This window comes from Thermobia domestica, chromosome 18 (assembly GCF_964235325.1).
Source record: "Thermobia domestica chromosome 18, izTheDome1.hap1.1, whole genome shotgun sequence".
NCBI classification, from domain to species: Eukaryota; Metazoa; Arthropoda; class Insecta; order Zygentoma; family Lepismatidae; genus Thermobia; species Thermobia domestica.
Window position 1 is genome coordinate 82,110,765 of NC_137471.1, and position 18,932 is coordinate 82,129,696.

General features: G+C 36.3%; 1 protein-coding gene across 1 annotated transcript in view; it reads left to right on the forward strand.

Annotated features, from left to right (window-relative positions):
• The first annotated feature begins 838 nt into the window (after window positions 1-838).
• The window catches only part of LOC145674953 (guanine nucleotide-binding protein G(f) subunit alpha-like), a 179,498-nt gene continuing 161,404 nt past the window's right edge, over window positions 839-18,932 (forward strand). Inside the window, exon 1 of the mRNA XM_081745252.1 lies at window positions 839-1,850. Within this exon, the coding sequence (XP_081601378.1) occupies window positions 1,831-1,850 (20 nt within the window). The 5' untranslated portion in view covers window positions 839-1,830. The remainder of the gene's footprint in view (window positions 1,851-18,932) is intronic.

Consider the following 18,932-nt stretch of genomic DNA (forward strand, 5'->3'; position numbering starts at 1 on the left):
TTGCTGCAGTGAAAATTTTTATGTCGCGTGATTGTCTATAATGCGGCTGGTTCAATAGAACACAAACGGTGGTGGTGACATGACTTTTTATATGCTTAAATACATTTTGAAAATCGATTCGATTTGAACCTTTTGTATACTGTACACTTCGTATTAACTAAACCGAATTGTGATAAATGTAGTATTTTTTTTTTTTTTTTTTTTTTTTTTTTTGCCATCCTGCACAACATAGCTTCTCACTACGCTGTTGTTTCTGATGATAACGTAATGTGCTGTAAATGAAAAAGAAAGCAGTGATATATTTTTTGTTTGTGTGAAACACTATGTATTATTTTACCCACTTGAGAAGTTGTGCTCATATAAACAAGAAAACGATGCAGAAGAATATATCTACCAGAAACTAAGAGGCATTGATTTATGGTCTAGAAACATCAGTAGTGATAGCTGGTAGCTATATCGTATGTCTAGACGAGACGAAATTTTTTCGCAACAATTTTGATATTTTGTAGCATTAATTATCACAGTTTTCGCATTTATGTCATATTTATTTTTTTTTAATGTAGCACAAGTCTTTTATTATTATTATGAAACTTGTAAGCAGTATATTCTAGGTAGTAAGGTGTATAACTAATACAAAAATGAGGATATACCTTGATTAGATGCACATTCTAGCTAACGTATTCACTGAAATATAGAAATTAATGCAAAAATTTAAACATTTCCTTTAACCTCATCCTTAGTTAAAGGATAACATACTGCAAGACATTACCAATTCTTCTTTTAAGTTTGTTCTCCTGTCAGTAACAATCATATTGTACAAGTCGTTGACCAGAGTGGATGTGTGTTGTGTGAGCTCCCGTGATCATTCTTGCGTGAAAGGATGGGTGTCAGTGTGGAGTGCTGGCGACAAAGAATAGGAACATACAATGCAAGGTGTGTGGTGAAGTGTTGCAATCTAAAAGAAAAAGAAACCAGTGAAGCAAAAACACTAAGTTGCGCGTTGTTAGCGGGAACAGTGGTGGTAGTGCTTCTAATTATCGGAAATGTCGAACTAAACCCAGGCCCAAAATCGCTAGATGATTTATACAAGAAACTAGAAGACATGGACAAGAAAATATCTGGGCTCTGTGACGACATGCACTCTTTTAGAAAAGAGTTGGCCAACGTCTCTAAGGAAGTTCAAGAACTAAAGCAAGAAAATAAACTGTTGAAGGAACAAGTAGAATTAAACAGAATCACGATAGATAAATTAGAAAACCATTCTCGCAGGAACAATTTGGTATTCAGGAACATTCAAGGTAAGGACAATGAAACTTGGGAAGATACAGAACATCTTGTGAAATCCTTTTGCAAAGAACAGTTAAAACTTGAACTTAATTCTTATGAAATCGAGAGGGCTCATAGATTATCAAAAGGAGCAAGTGCACCGATAATAGTAAAGTTCGCGTCATACAAAAGAAAGTCGGAAGTACTAAAGAATGCATATCGATGTCGGGGTTGTCCTCTTATAATACACGAGGACTTTTCACCGGCCGTTAGAATGATACGTAAAGAACTCGTAGTGTACATGAAAGAAGAAAGATCCCGTGGCAAACGAGTAAAGTTACAATTTGACAAACTGTACATTGATAACAAAGGATATACCTTAGGTGATTTACAAGCAATGAAAACTGAAACGTCTTCAAGTGTTACCTTTTGGACACCAAACAACCAAGAAGAAAGTGATATAGCAACACTGCAGCAGTTTCCGGCAAGTGAACCAGGGCAGCGGACAAGAGGACAAAGGGGTGCTGGCTCCAGTCACCCTCGGGGCAGAGGAAGAACCATCTGATGCCAAGCTGGCTCTTCAGGTAAGCTACTAACAAGTGAAGTATTGAAATCAATGAACTACAAAGACTGCACCACAGACGAGAGCGGGAGCCTCCGAATTGCAATTTCTAACAGGGGTGGATAACTTAACGTAACTGTAACGTAACGAAAATAGCTCTCTGTAACAAAATTATTGGTTATTTAATGTAGGTAGGTACAAGGTATACCACCAATTTTTGTTACGACACCGTAACGTTATTCGAGCATGTAACGTTATTGTACCGTAACTAATTGAAGGAACAAATCTGTTTCTGGTATGCTTTATAACTCCTCTGGGCAAAAAAATCCAGCTTTCGTACCACCAGGATGAGATTCTTTCCTATGCGGGTATCTAATGGAACGAAAATGTGCGGAACAGAAGCTATTTCGTTACAAAGACTATTTGCCACATGAGTAACACAGTTGATCAGATAGGTTTGGTAAAGGTATTGTGTTCATCAGTTACAGATCTTATCAGATCTTTGGAGAGTTCCTTGGCCATGGTTTCAATTGTATTGTTCTTCAGAGGGTCACATTGAACTTCGTTCTTCAGGTGGTGAAGCAGAAAGAAATTTCACTTTCATATGTTGTTATTGCAAATCTAAAGCAGTAAGGAGAAAAAGGAACTTGATCGATTTCTGTGAATATCACAGGGGAAAGTCAGTCACAAGGCAGGTGGAACCGTGGAAGGGGTAGCAGGGTCAGGAGGAAGCATAGAGTGAGCCAAAAGTGGCAAAGGGGAGGGAAAAATAGACAATGTCTTTCATTCTTCATCTTGCTTTGTTTTCATAGCGCTCTTCGCTGTCCACAAGAGTAGGATTATTTGATGTGAAACCTGCTCCATGAATGGGGGCGCAAGCCTGTGAAAATCATATTATTATTATTATTATTACTAAAACAAAACTTTACAGTTCTATACAACCCACAAAATAGCTAGAAAATTGTGTGATGCATGGCCACGGGGTATTTCAGCGGAGTTTGCTGATTCTTAATCCCGGCAGATCCCCAATTGGTTCACTATATTGAGTAAAGATATTATGATTATGATTATTATTATTATTATTATTATTATTATTATTATTATTATTATTATTATTATTTCTAACGAGCGTAGGCTAGTGGTTAGCGTTCTTCCTTCGCAAAAGGGAGATCCTTCGCAAAAGGGAAATCCGAAAATAGATCAATATTACTAATTCAGATGTAGCTTCTTTTATATGTACATTACAACGATAAAATAAGATAATATGAAGTTTGTCTTTCAATGACAGTGCGAGAAAAGGTAGAACACGTCCAACTCATTTGAACTTGTATATACGTACTGTACATACTAACGATAAAATATGAACGCTTTTTCCTTTTCTGCGGAAACCCGCGAAAGGAACAACACATCTAAACATTTTGTAGCTAACTCCGTAAGTGGCAATATCCCCTTGGAATTATTAAGCAGAGATTGTCGAATATGTCATATCAATATGTATCATTAACTTGCAACTTTGTACAACAGCTGAACAGGAATGAATCCAGAGGTTAGGCTGATGGAAAATAGCCCAGAAGTTCAGAATTCTCTCGGGAAAACCATGAAACAATTTTATATTATTTAGGTTTCAGTTTTAGTATTTTTACACCGAATGAAGCAAAAATGTAAAAAATAAAATTTTTGTGTTACTCTACGTACAGTATAGTAGAATCTTAACAGATACGGAGCCAATTTATAGCCACTATTATTATACTAGGGTATCTCCGAGATTTTACTTTATGCCCGTTGTTTCTAGAAAAATGAAATTCTGTATTATTTTCTAAGGTTGCTAAACACATCGATTTATACAGAACACGCACTCCTTGCAATAGTATTCTTGGCCTGGACTGGGTTGATATCGTCTCGAATTATAAATTTATCTCTGTCTCGTCTCGACACATCGAATCTCAGTCGCATCTCGAGACAGTATTGTTCGTCTCAGTATAGGTGCCATCTTTGCTTTGAAGAAAGTTGTTTTACGACTCGTGTTTATTAGAAAGTTTCTCCTTTGCTATAATGAAGTACATTGCATACTTGTGTATTTTTCTTCCGCAGGCTGTATATAATTGCTGAGTGTATGGCTACCAACAGTATATAGCTATGAAGATGACAGCGCCGTAACTAGGAAGTTTCCCTGGAAGGGCAAGAACTAATATTTGGGTCCGCAGAATTAAAATCTCAATAAAGATTTGTATTACTTCTAGAAGCGCCAGTTGGTGTTTAGTGGAAGTAGAGCAAGAATTACATTTATTTTATACTTCATTTTTTTAAAGATAATGTTGGTCTAGCAGCAGTATTTTAAATTATTTTCAGTTCTTTTAGAAATGGCATAGTGGTTCCAGATAAGATCATTGAAAATATTCTCTACAAAGTGTTGGAGGCAGAACGAGAATGAATTGGAAAAGGTCTTGAGAGGGGGGAGGGAAATCCCTGCCTGTGAGCAGCACGTCTGTTCGCAAAGATCAAATTGGAGCCGACAACCTTCAATGTTACCAAAAAATGTTCGTTACTCTTGATCTAAAATTAAGTGTAAAACTGAAACAATCATCCAACTTCTATTGCTTTTCTGTGTACATTTGGAGCATTTGTAGTTGTTGAGTACCATATTTCATTAGATATTCATGAAGTAAAATTTACGTTATCTTAGGAGGACTGAGAAACCAATGGTAAAAGGTATAAGATCCTCGATATTTATTAGCCGAAGCGCCTTCCGTGATGCACTTTCACGATTTTGTTCAATGACAGGGGGTTGCGGTGGCTCAGTGATGGAGCATTTGCCCCTGGTTCGTGTGATCTTCAGTTCAATCCAAGCTCGCTCCAAGTGGGCTTTTGTGGTGAACAAACCTTGCGTGCGTGAATTGTTCTGTTTCTTTCCACTTTCTTGCCGTTGAACGATCCGCAGTGATAATTTCTCATCGACACAGAAAGACATAATCTATCACCTCCACCATAAAACATTATCATATCAGCACCTTCTGTAGGTGGGTGGTGGTATTGGAAAATATGTTCCTGAAGTGATCACGATCCAACTACTGTCCTGACCGTTTTTCGATTGTTGTCTAAAGTCCTGATTGTTTACAATTGCAGATCTATTTTTCACAATCTAATGCAGGAAAACTTCTTGGTTATTCCATACACTCAAAGAATGGCATACGTTTTAACGGCGATATTAGCCGATGTAACTTATGTAGCACTTAATCCAACTTTTTCTACTTGCTGATTGTGTGGAACCTCAAACAATAGTGTCATGATCTGTATCAAATTCGTTTACAATTTTAGGAATACTTTTCCGAAGATCTGCTTTCACAGTCATCCTAAGGAGCTCATCAGAACATGTTGTTAGTCGGTGGACGCGGGGTTTAGTTTTCAATGTTTTCACTGGCACGAAAGTTTACAAACCAATACCATATAGTGTGTTCATTCACCACTTCTGGAGCAAATGCACTTTGTATTTCGCGGCTAGATGTGAAGAATATTTTAACTTGAACTCTTGAACAAAATACCAATCGCATTTATGCGTTCTCCATTATGTATTTTCACACGATCCTGTTCAACGACAAAGGACCGCGTGGCTCAGTGATACAGCATTCACTTTTGGGCGTGGGCGAAGGTAACATGAAGTTATACAAGAATGACAACGCATTTTGGGAGTATTTGGGAACTGCGTCGGACATCTTAGCTCTTGTAGACTGGGCTCCTTTGTTGCTAATCGCCTATTTCAGCGTTCTTTATAACTGGCACACAGTGACACACTAACGGGGTCCAACAGGTCTGGCCCCCTCAAAACATCCTAACTCTATATATATTTGTACACTTTCTCAATAAAACTGTATTTGTTCGACATGGAAATGATTGATATAGCACAAAAATTTGATTTTACACTTCATCTGTACTCTTTCTCTTATAAGAGGCCGCGGTGGTTCAGTTGCAGAGCGTTCACTTCTAGTGCATGGGGTCTGTGGTTCGATTTTCGCTCACGCCAAGTGAACTTTGTGGTGGAGAAACACCGTGTACGTGGGTCTTCTCGGGGTTCTCCCGTTTCCTCCCACTTCTTCATTCCACCATTTCATTCATTTCTCACCATCATCATCGTCTCCTTTAGCCTAACCAGTATAATCGTGTGAGGTAAAACTGAAAAATTTCATTTCATTTCTTTTTCTTCTTCCTCTTTATTATTATTATTATTATTATTATTATTATTATTATTATTATTATTATTATTATTATTATTATTATTTGCTTGTTTGTTCGAAAGCAGTGTTCCCAGAGCTACACTGACATCCTTCCGGTGTAGCACTGAGGCTACAGGAGATGCAGACCAACAGTCTAAGGTAGGATCTAAACCATCATAATGCCTTCAACCTTTTCCACCAAAAATCGTCCCGGGACCACGTCCATCAAAGGAGCGGGCTCTAGGTTTTTAGACCAGCAGGAAGAGCATAGGCGTTACTAAAGAGAAACTACTCCCGACTAGCAACTGCTCATTACTCCAAAGAAGAAGAGCTATTATTATTATTATTATTATTATTATTATTATTATTATTATTATTATTAATAATAATAATAATAATAATAATAATAATAATAATAATAATAATAATAATAATAATAATAATAATAATAATAATAATAATGTACAGGTGTCATAAAGGTTAGTGATAGCCCAAGCCATGAAACCAGTATACGGCACTGTTATATATTAGTTTCCCTAATTCATAATCCTTTGTTCAGACGCGCTACTCCGTTTGACTTAGTCAAGCTTACGAGGAAGGTCTATAAACCGTGAGAGTTGAATTTTGATGAAAATTTGTGACAAGATTCAGTTCGAGTTGCTAAGTAACGTAGTAATAGTCACTCGATGCGCAAATGCTTCGTTGAGCTGCTACACCGACGCCATCTTGAAATTCAGTAGGCAATGTCCAAGAATACCCTTTTGGCACAAAAATGAAAAAGCTTTTGATAGATCTGACTTCAGTATTGTAAACCAAGGTAGACCATCTATATGTGGGAGTACTTCCAGTGCATGATCGCCATCTTGAAAGGCGCCATATTGAATCGCCGTCAAATATGATAAATAGCAAGGGGGTCATGTGGGGTATCAATTAGCACTGAAATTTACTCCTGAATCCATTTCCGTAATCAAATTGTACATATCTGTTTTCACTTCAGAGTTAAGAGGTCTCATACCAACAGGAATATATAAAAAATGTGCTAGTTAGACCTGGGTTATGAAACACTTTCGTGCGAGGACTTGCAGGATTTTAACTAATGCAGTAGTTAATGCAGTATAATAGCTACTATAGCAATCAAATCTTGAGACTAGTAAGAGAAATCGTTAATTACATTGAAATGTCTGTAGTGAAAAATGGAATAGCAGCATGCTACAAGTTATACCTATTTCAAAGTGCTCTCTCTATATAAGTATGTGTGTGTTGCGATTATGCATAGCATTTAAATGCTGTAATATAAGTTAGTTGCAACGGCACATATGACTTTACAAGAATATGTCTTGAAGTTATTAGAAAATTAATAGAAAAATAATAGAAAAATTATTAGAAAAATAATATAAACTGGTGCACATAAGCAAATATTAATCTACTAACCTTTTGATCTTCAGTTGTGATGATGGATATCCAAAACGAAGTGATTAGCACAAAGCATCATGGAGCAGTGCAAACACTTAACAAATGCACTTTTGTCACAATTTTCATGACCACAGACACTATTTTTTTACTAGTCTCCAGAACATTTGTAAATAATGAACTATTGCTCCTCTTACGTACCCACATTTCTGCCATGCATGTGCAAGCATGTCCTATAGGACTGGCGCACAAAATTGACGATACACTACAGAATGCATTTTCTTTATGGACATTCTTCCATATACCTTGTACACCGAACAAGTGAACACCTGCTACAAATAGTTATTTATCACAGTTTTGATATGAAAACTAATCTTGCCCTTATTATAAGCAAGTGTTTTATCGTTAAAGGTGGAAAGATGCAGATATTTATTTAATATTCTAGGAAAAAGCAAGAAAGAGGCTTGTTTTATGGATTGCAGCTTGGTATTGAATCTTGTAATATTTATTGCCATCTATTTTCAGCAGGTGTGTGTATTCTCTTACCACTAATAGCAGAACAGACATAAGAAAAGTGAATTCTGAGTTTCCAGGTGTATCTTCTAAGAATTGGCGGTGAACTGATAATTTAAATCCACTTCATTGTTTAATGCGGCAGCAATAAATCGATTGTATTTAGACGAACTGGCAATAAATACATTAAAGTACCGGTATTTTACCTTCGTAATATACACGGTAAATTATAGGTAGTCAAGTATGAGTATTGGAAAAGAATGCAATATTCTGCAACAATTATGGTATTTGCGTAAGATGTCAAGATTCGAGAAGAAACTTAACACACTATAATGGACCATGTAAAATTGCCTAAAATAGATTTTTGGTTTCATACAGTTCAACGTCCCACACTTATGCCTGCTACGCTAAAGGAGACGTGGACCTACTGATTATAGTGGAATCCGAACCATTTTGGTCATTCAAATAATATGCACCACTTCATATCATTTTTCTAATATATATCCCGTACAATCCTTTTGGTATTCTCTGCCCGTCAGCACTATTAGGCAGGTGTTTCATCGACCAGCAGTCTATTCCATCGCACTTTGAAATAGGTATAACTTGTAGCATAATGCTATTCCATTTTTCACTACAGACATTTCAATGTAATTAACGATTTCTCTTACTAGTCTCAAGATTTGATTGCTATAGTAGCTATTATACTGCATTAACTACTGCATTAGTTAAAATCCTGCAAGTCCTCGCACGAACGTGTTTCATAACCCAGGTCTAACTAGCACATTTTTTTATATATTCCTGTTGGTATGAGACCTCTTAACTCTGAAGTGAAAACAGGTATGTAAAATTTGGTTACGGAAATGGATTCAGGAGTAAATTTCAGTGCTAATTGATACCCCACATGACCCCCTTGCTATTTATCATATTTGACGGCGATTCAATATGGCGCCTTTCAAGATGGCGATCATGCACTGGAAGTACTCCCACATATAGATGGTCTGCCTTGGTTTACAATACTGAAGTCAGATCTATCAAAAGCTTTTTCATTTTTGTGCCAAAAGGGTATTCTTGGACATTGCCTACTGAATTTCAAGATGGCGTCGGTGTAGCAGCTCAACGAAGCATTTGCGCATCGAGTGACTATTACTACGTTACTTAGCAACTTGAACTGAATCTTGTCACAAATTTTCATCAAAATTCAACTCTCACGGTTTATGGACCTTCCTCGTTAGACAGTACTGAATGAGCAGAGTGGTAAATAATTTGTGCTCTACTGGTAAATCATTTGTAAAACTAGTTTACGTATGACCTCGAGTTTGACTTATTTCATTTTTTAAAAGAAAATACACGTTAGGGCTACTCAACAAAATTAAAAAAAAAAAGTTCATAAAACAAAGTAGGTTTCTGTAGTGCAATATTTTTATTTTCACAATTAATATTGAAACCCCAAAAGGTAGTAGATTTCTACCACTTCCGATTTTAGTAGAGAGATTAGAATACAGACGAAATGTATATTTTTGGACGCTTAACTGATTGCAAAAAACAGCTTCTTGTTATCTATTATAGATTTATTCTATAACTCTCAACGTTAAAACAAGAAGTTTCTGAATTTTGACCACTTCCGGTTTGAATAGAGGCCCAAGACAGAAGATGGCAGCTATTTTTAGAACGCTGAATAGAATGCAGAAAACCGCTTCTTACTGTTACAATTCCTGTTCTATGGATATGACTATTGAAACCGAAAGTGGTTCATTCCTACGACTTCCCGTTTTAATTGAAGATCAATAGAGGACATGAAAGGTATTCTTGCAGTTGCGTAGCGAGAAACTCATCAAGGGGGCGTTCACACACAAGCATTTCATATATATATATATATATATATATATATATATATATATATATATATATATATATATACAGGCATGGGCGCCGATCCTGGGGGACCAAGGTGACCCGGGACCCCCCAAAGCACTGGGCCCCCTTATTGTAATTAAGAAGATATAGTATTTGGAATAATTTGAATGCAATTTGTTTTAAAATCCTCATATATACCTTCTGCATCTATATGAGGCCCCTCCCCCTCATTTTACAGAGAAATCGGCGCCCTTGTATACAGGCGCGGATCCGAGGGAAGGCTATAGGAGCTAGTCCCCAGCCGGATTTAGGGACTGCAAAGGTGCACTCCCCCCGTTTGTTGTAAATATACACTATCTAAAATGAGAAGCGAGCAGTGAAAATAGCAACACATTCCGAAACTTTTTGCCATCATGTTTCTGTTTGGGGCTTAAAAGAAAGCAGAGCTTTGCAAAAGCATGATTTTCTGAAGGTTGAAGGAAAAGAATTCACCAAGCAAAATAATATAACTTTTGTCAAGTAAGTAAGAAAACATAAGGCAAGAGGAGAGAAGGATATTTTTGTCCTGCATTCCACTTGCGTCCCTGTTTAAAATATTTTGGCCAGTAGTTACTGAAAAAGAAGATACAACGTACAAGACAAGTAGAGTCGAGACTGTCGGCGACCGAGCCCAGACATAATATATAATGATCTTTATTCTTTAAGCGATACTTGGAAACCAAATTTGATTTAAATCTGACCAATAGTTACCGAGAAATAAAGTACCACATACAAACAAAGCCGAACCGAGCCTGTCCTTTGCCGAGTCGGCCACCAAGTATAGAGATGTTTATTCTTTGGATAATGGGCTATCTGCACACCAAATTTCGATTATATTTGGCCAGTAGTTAAGGAGAAATAAAATAGAACATACAAGGCAAGCCGAGCCGAGCCTATCGCCGACCAAGCTCGGTCATCACATGTAGTGATCTTTATTCCTTAGATGATTGGGTACTTGTGCATCTAATTTGGTTTAAATTTAGCTGGTAGTTACCGAGGAATAAAGTACTACATACACACATACTTAATTACATCTGGAGTAAAACTACAAGCCCCCTTATGCTTACTAAGGAAACTAAAAAGAAAAGTTCTAACATTACAAATGGAACATACTTCATGTAAGCAGAATCCACTTTCAACATTACAACACTAATGGGGAGAGCTTGAGGCGGGTGAGCCCCCCTGACTACGCCACTGCACTTTTGAGACACTTGGGAGCTATCCGAATGGAGAAAACTGCTTTCATCTACCGCTCTTGCTCTATGTAGACCAATATTTATTGAAACGAAAAATTATAGTTGAATGAACCACTTCCGGTTTTAGTAGAGAGTTAATAATAGAGATTAAATATGTTCTTACGAAACAGAAACCCGAATCTTAATACGTATTACGTTTTTCGATCTATGATGATCAATGATCAAACCGGAAATGGTTTATTTAAACCACTTTCGGTTTGAGAAGACTATTTTAATAACAAACTCACTTCCTAATTCTTGACTCTTTGTATTTTTACCAAATTTGGTGATGATCCATGAAATACTTTATTTATTTATTTATTTATTTACTTTTTGTCACACACGGATACACGCGAATATGGTAAATATATAATGGAGTTTTGATAAACCAAACTCTAGTTATTCAAAAAAAAAAAAAAAAAAAAAACCAACGAAAACTTGATTTTTGCCATCCCTGCACACAATTAATCCGTTCTAACCACAGAAACATCGTACTGTGTGCGTTTTTGTGATAAATATTATAAAATGAAAAGAAATCTATCCTTCCAGAAAACAAAAGAAATAGGCAAATATATAAGAAACATTTAGACTTTTTTTGGTTGTACATTTGTGAGTGGAAGAGATTAAAGCTACTGCTTCGAAGGAGAATCCATCCGTTTCAACCAACAAAAGATGTAGAAAAGCAATTGGAAAGACATTCCGTACTGAGGTTTCAAAGATCATCATCTTTGTTCTACGAAGTATTTTGTTGACACGTGAATCATACCAACTTACGCCGAAGAAGCACATTCAGATAGTTGCGTCGTAAAGTTGTGGGAAATCAGTAGGAAGTGGGAGTGGGAAGGGAGACTGCTCAAGGCATAAATGATTATGAAACTGGAGGGGTAGACACGGGTTTCACTTTTCAAATTATCATAGTACATCCCTCCTCAGCATTTGTTCTTCAAAGAATGTCATCCATAGTAATTCATGAGGTTTGCAAGTGGTCTTTTGACTCTTTACCTGCAGTAACTCAATACGGAAGAATGCATTACAATTAATCTAAGTAATTAGGTGCAAAATTGTGACAGCCATCTGAATTGTATTACTCTTTGGCAACAAAATTACCAGTTCCTAAATGCAGTATTTTCTAAGATATTTATGAATTAAATTTTACATGTTATCTTATGAAGATTCTGAAGCCTCTGATGATGGGAAGACATCCCCTTAAGCTGTAGGTCATGTCTGACAGTGGCGTAGTCAGGGAGGATCACCCGGCTCAAGCCCCCCCCCATTAGTATTGCGATGTTGAAAGTGGATTCCGCTTACATATAGTATGTTCTAATTGTGATCCTGGTGTTAGAACTTTTCTTTTTAGTTCCCGGCGTAAGCTGACCGGATGTTGTACTTTTACTCCAGATGTACTGTAATTATGTGTGTGTGTATGTACTACTTTATTCCTCGGTAACTATCAGCTAAATTTAAACCAAACTTGATGCGAAAATACCCAATCATCTAAGAAATAAAGATCACTACATGTGATGGCCGAGCTCGGCCGGCGATAGGCTCGGCTCGGCTTGCCTTATATGTTCTATTTTATTTCTCCGTAACTACTGGCTGAATATAATCGAAATATGGTGCGCAGATAGCCCATTGTCCAAAGAATAAAGATCGCTATATTTTACAAAGCGACAGGGCAAAGGACAGGTTCGCCTTTACAACAACAAAAGAACTACGAATATATTTTGTTTGACGGAAGGTGAAGGGGCTGAAATATAATTTTGGGTGTGAGAATGTGTTCATTTGGCCCTGTACATTGTCAGTTATTCGCTTCAAACGCCATATTTCTTACCTTTTCATGCCGGCATATGTAATGACTTCTATATATTGATTTGCTATATATTACAGGCACGCCACGAAACCTCAAGTCTGAATCCAGCAACAAGATCATATAGTTTTTTTTTTTTTTTTTTTTTTAAGATATAATTTATGCAAATGTCTATCGCCAAACTGAAATATTCAGTCATCATTGGCGATCTGGCGATCGAAAATTCCAACCTGGCGACCAATTTGGTACATGGTTTTGTTTTATATTACTTAAGCACCAGACAAGAGTTGGAAAAATAGTTTTATTTTTTTAAAAAAAAGAACAAAACATGTGTTTAAACATAAAAAAAGATGTTCAAAACGTTTTAAACATGATTTAAAACACAGACGAAAAAAACACGTTTTAAACATTTTTAACAGTTTAAAACACGATTTTTAACATGTTTCAAAATCATGTAATAACTTATTTCTTAGGACTTTTTGCTCTTTACTAGCAACCGACCTTTTCATTTATTTTATCCTGATTTATAACACTGTGCTGGGTACAGAATATTTCAGTATAGATTAGTAATTCTCAACTTATTTCATATTCCAACCCCTTTTTATTACACCCTCTTGCCAGTGATTCTCATAAGTACTTTCTTGGTTGTAATTAGCTTTTTAGGTAGATTTTAAAATCTATCTACTGTGGAGATTTCACACAATCTATCAATATGCATGGTGAAACAAAAGTCCTCACCACCTTTGTGCGTTGAGAACGGATTGAAGAAAGGTGAAACTTTTAAGTGGTCTGACACATCAGATAGTGCTATCAAGCATCATGGCTGCCATCTTTGATTGGAATTCAAAATTTGAAATACAAATGGAGTCATGTTACGTGTTTTAAGGCTAGAACTTTAGCAGAAATACGCTTGTGCGGTTACTTTAGGCTTAAAACAAGTCTTTCGGAGTTACTGCTTCTGAAAATTTCCTAATTATGCTCTTAGGGGCTAAGATCGCGTTTCATGGAGGCGGGTGTGAATTTTAATTGCAAAAATTTGATTACTATTTCAGAACACTCATGCTAATAAAATTATCTTAAAATAATAAATTTTCGAAAAGTAATGATAGTTTGAAGCACACTTCATGTTGTGCTAACTTTAGAATATTTTCTGCAAGCCTATGTAATTGGTTGTTTTTTAAGTCAATAATTCATTGAAGAAAAGTAATATTTGAGGCGTTCAGAGCACTATGGATCCAAGTCCATTTTCAATAAGGTTCAGGTTTGCTCAGCAAATGAATTTTATTTCCAAACGTAATATTTTCGCAGTCAAGAGTCCGCAATAAGTATAACTAAAACCACGTTAAAGGCCGTGGGATAGTTTCATATGACAGCCGCTAGATAGGGGCGTCAATGGAGCAGGAGGGCATCCGCCCCCACCCCACCCTGAATTTCAGACTTTGGGGGCAGTAAGGCAGTTTTAAAAACCTTTCGATAAGCAAGATCCAACAAAATAAGTTTGAGGTCCTTACACCGAATAAATAAGGAGGAAATACAGATGATCGAAACTGGAAAGTTGTTCCAAATGATGTCGTTTTTTCTTCCCGTAAAACTAATGTTAAGCGATTCCAAGTTGTACGGAGACTGACAAGATACATTCGCGAAGTGTCCCCTCGGGATTCGTGTAACATTGATTCAAATGCAAAGTTCTCCGTGGCCCAATGTGTATTGTACTAATTTAAGCGGCCCATACCGGTAATTTCCATATTTATGGGCCTTCATATATCCAGAATTCAATCATACACTACTATAACACTCGGACACAAAGTTGATTTTAGTTTCTTTAGATTTCACTGGACATGAATATGGGCATATGCAGAACAAATTGAATCAAGTACTCCTTCTCTGACATATGTTACCCACTTTGGCCGCCATCTTGGATTTAACTTTCGGTTTTTCAAATGGCAATAGGTTCAAATGATACATCAAATTAATGTAAACTTTTCTCGGAATTTCATTGGTGTACTGAGTTTTATCGTAGCTTGTAAATGTCAAGCACTTCATATTGAACCAAATAGAAAGTTGTGCAGGGCCCCGTGTGTATATGCAATCTTTTATGTGTTATCGTTGATGAAATATTCTCTGAACTTATATACATGCAGACACACAGATGTCAATACGGAAATGGTAGGTCTTTACCAAAATTTGGCCGTATCTGGATCTACATTAGGCATTTTGACAGTAATACAATACTTCCTTATTATAGTATAACATGGAAGTAATAACAATCACTCATGGAAATGTAATAAGATTGTTTTAAGGAGTTTACCAGTTAGAAATTGTTTTGATTTGTCAACATCAAAAACGTAAGCGTAACTAATATTAACCTGCAATGTCTATTCGCAAAGTGGCTGGAGGGAATGAACATGTAATACCTTCCAAATGGTACAAGCTACGGTAAAATATATTACACCAGTGAATGTAAACGTAAATGTCCGATGTAACACTTGCACCTATTTCCATTTGAGAAACCAAAAGTAAAATATAATATGGCGGATCTAAGATGGCGGCCGGGATGGGTAACATGTGTCAGAAGCAGTACTTGATCCAATTTGTTTTTCATATGCCCATATTCATGTCCAGTGAGTAACATCTAAAGAAACTAAAATACATTTTGTGTCCGAGCGTTATGGTAGTGTATGATAGAATTCCGGATATATGAAGGCCCATAAATATGCCAATTACCGGCATGGGCAGCTAAATTTAGTACAATACACATTAGACAGCAGAGAACTTTGTATTTAAATCAATTTTACACGAATCTCGACTCGAGGGGACACTTCACGAATGTACCTGGTGAGAACCAACATGTTGGCTACTATATCAACAAATGCCTGCGATATATTAATTTCAGAACCGCAAGAACCCTATGTTTGTTTTCTGAATACAACATGGAAAATTTGTTTCCATGATAATTCTTTTATTTACTTTTTAATATCAGTTCTACAAGTAGTACAACCTTCGACTATGACACTTTCTTGCAAGTTAACTTATAAGCATTTAAACAATAAATTGAACATTAAAAATCAAAGGGAGAAAATGAGACAAAATAAACTGTAGATTACCACATTGCCACGAGAAGTCAAAACATTCACATGAGAAGAAAATAGTCTTCTGAATGGGTAGCACTTTTTGACAATTTTCTTTCTCTGGCAGATTTTTTTTTTTTTTTTTTTTTACAAAAATAAGATAAAATAGAAATATGTTTAAAGGTGCAAAGGTGCACGTGCACCCCCTCCCTTGTAAATATACACTACCTAAAGTGAGAAGCTAGAAGTGAAAATAGCAACACTTTCCGAAATTTTCCTCTGCCATGTTTCGATTTGGGCTTAAATCAAAGGGAAGTTTTGCAAAATCGATAGTTTAAGTCAATTTTCTAAACGTTCAACAAAAGGATTCACCGAGAACAGATACTTAGGATTTCCAGGGTATTTCCTCATTCACACCACAGGTGCTAAAGGCACTTAAAAAAATTCAATTCAATTCAAATGTAGGCCTACTGGTAGTTATTGGTGCACCCCCTCAGAAGATCCTTTCTACCAAATCTTGTGTGTTGGTCCCCCTTGATGAGTTTCTCGCTACGCCACTGATGTCTGATATGTATTTGATTTATAAACTAAATTGCTTGCAAGCAAATGAAATGGCCTTCCTGCTTCCCTGGGGGCCAGTATATGTGTAACTTTGGTGTATGTAGCTCCGGGTTCGATCCTTGTTGGGAAGTGAGCTCGAGCTTCAACCACATTGGTCAGTGCAAGACTGTTGTAAAATAAACATATATGGTGACTACCGGCAGTGAGCTCCTTCATGCCTAAGCGCTTAGCGTACGCGCCTTTCGCCTGGAAGAAACGGGTTCGATTCCCGGCGTGAGCACATGTGGTTTCGATTCCATGTTAATCAGTAGGTCCCGTCTCATAAAGCCTCGCTGCCGAAAAGGACGTTAAACTCCAAATCAACTCAACTATCGGCAGTGTCATCACAAGAAGTAAAAATCTTATCAATAAGCTTACATTAAAAACTTCACTCTTTGATCATCTCTCTTTTTCCTCTTTTTAAATACAGAGCAATCAAAGTAATGCTATTCTCAAAGGACATGTGCCTGGGGGGCCTAAGGTGTTTACTGAATCTTAAGTATGAGGAAAAAGAAATCAGACTGAAAAACGTGGAATTTACTTACTAGTATAATGGAGATTATTTTAAAGCCAACCTTAGACTCCCTGTCGCCAAGGATGTTTAAACGTTACTCAAGCGTAACTCCAAGACCATCAGAATTGAAGAAGATGAAATACAGGTACAAAAGATAACCGATAAAGAAAAGAGAAACATAGAAATGGTACTCATCATAACAAAAATATGTCTACTTACACAAAAATGTTCTGCAGAATTTCAATACGTTTCATATCGCTAAAATCAAGGAACAAAACCCATTGGGTTCGAGAGAGAACTGGTATTCAGTGGAACCAGTTTTATCTTAACAATCTCAAGCAGGTACGACCTACGTGGGTATTTCGAGTAACACTAATCCCTTGGTGACCGTAACTACAATACCAAAATGCAGAATGTTCCATTGAGTAACGTTACTCAGCGTAACATAATTCAGAGCGTACCATTTTAAAAGTTACACTGACTAAAAACGTTATTAACTAGGTGCAGAAATGGGTTACAAAATAGTAACCGTAACAGATAACAAAATGTAAATATTGCACATTTCGTTAAGTTATCCACCCTTGATTTCTAAATGTGGGCGGGGATCAACCAGTTTGTCTATTCCTGAAACTTCTGTTGTGTTAAATAGAGACAACGTTCTTAGAAATAACAAACAGAAGGAGAAGTGTACCCTCATAAACATTTATATGCAAAATTGCAGAGGTTTAAGGACAAAGATGTCATCGTTCCTTTGTAATGTGTTATCGTCCAACTTTGACCTAATTGCAATTATAACGACTCACCAAGGGTAGTCGTCAACCTGGTTCAATCGATGGTATATGAATCTCGAGTGGTAGTAATAGTTTGCATGTAAAAATATCTTTAATAATTATACATATTATTATTCTCACCTTTTCTATCAAAATTATAAAGTCGATGAACGGTATCAAATGGTTTATTAGTTGATACACTTTTATGTATTTTCATTCAAATTGTCATGCACACATACAAGATGATTAGGTATCCATAAAACAACTACATAGCAACTAATGACATAATACTATCTATCTCTTACAGATATTAAAAACATTCTTCTTTTGTTAATATTAAATTGACATTCTACTAAGTATAGTGCACATGTATGAGCACTTTCTGCCCAAGGTACAGGTAATTATTAAACTATCCAAAGTATTTCGTTATACAATCTGTGAAACTTGGCTTCAAAAAGAACACTATGACTCAATGATTATTGACGATCGCTATTATGTGTATAGGACAGATAGAGATAACAAAAGAACAGGGAAAACCAAGGGAGGGGGAGTACTGTTAGCGGTCTTAAAAAAGTATAAAGTAGTAATGATTGATTGCTTATCAAATGAATATGTAGAATGTCTGTTGGTTAAATTGTTATGCGAAAAAGTAACTATATATAGAATATTTTATACCGGAGTCACCCACTGAAAAATATGAGGAAGTGTTCGACATAATTGATTCAAAATGTCCATCAGGTTGTACCCTTCTCATACTTGGTGACTTCAATTTACCGGACGGAAATTTCAATGACTACAATAGTTATCTCAAAATTCCGGCCAAACTACAATGCATTAAAAATTTCATGTCATTTAACAATTTACAGTCATTTAATAATGTACATAATAAATTCGGTAAAACTCTTGATCTAGTTCTAAGTAGTTTAGACCACGTAAAAGTTAGCAAAGAACCTTATCCCTTTGTCAAAGAAGATGAACATCACCCTACTCTGAACGTTGAAATACAATTGAGTCGTCTAAAACAAGCAAAATCTAAGCGTAATGTAACGGGATATAATTTTAGAAAGGCAGACTTCAAAAAACTTT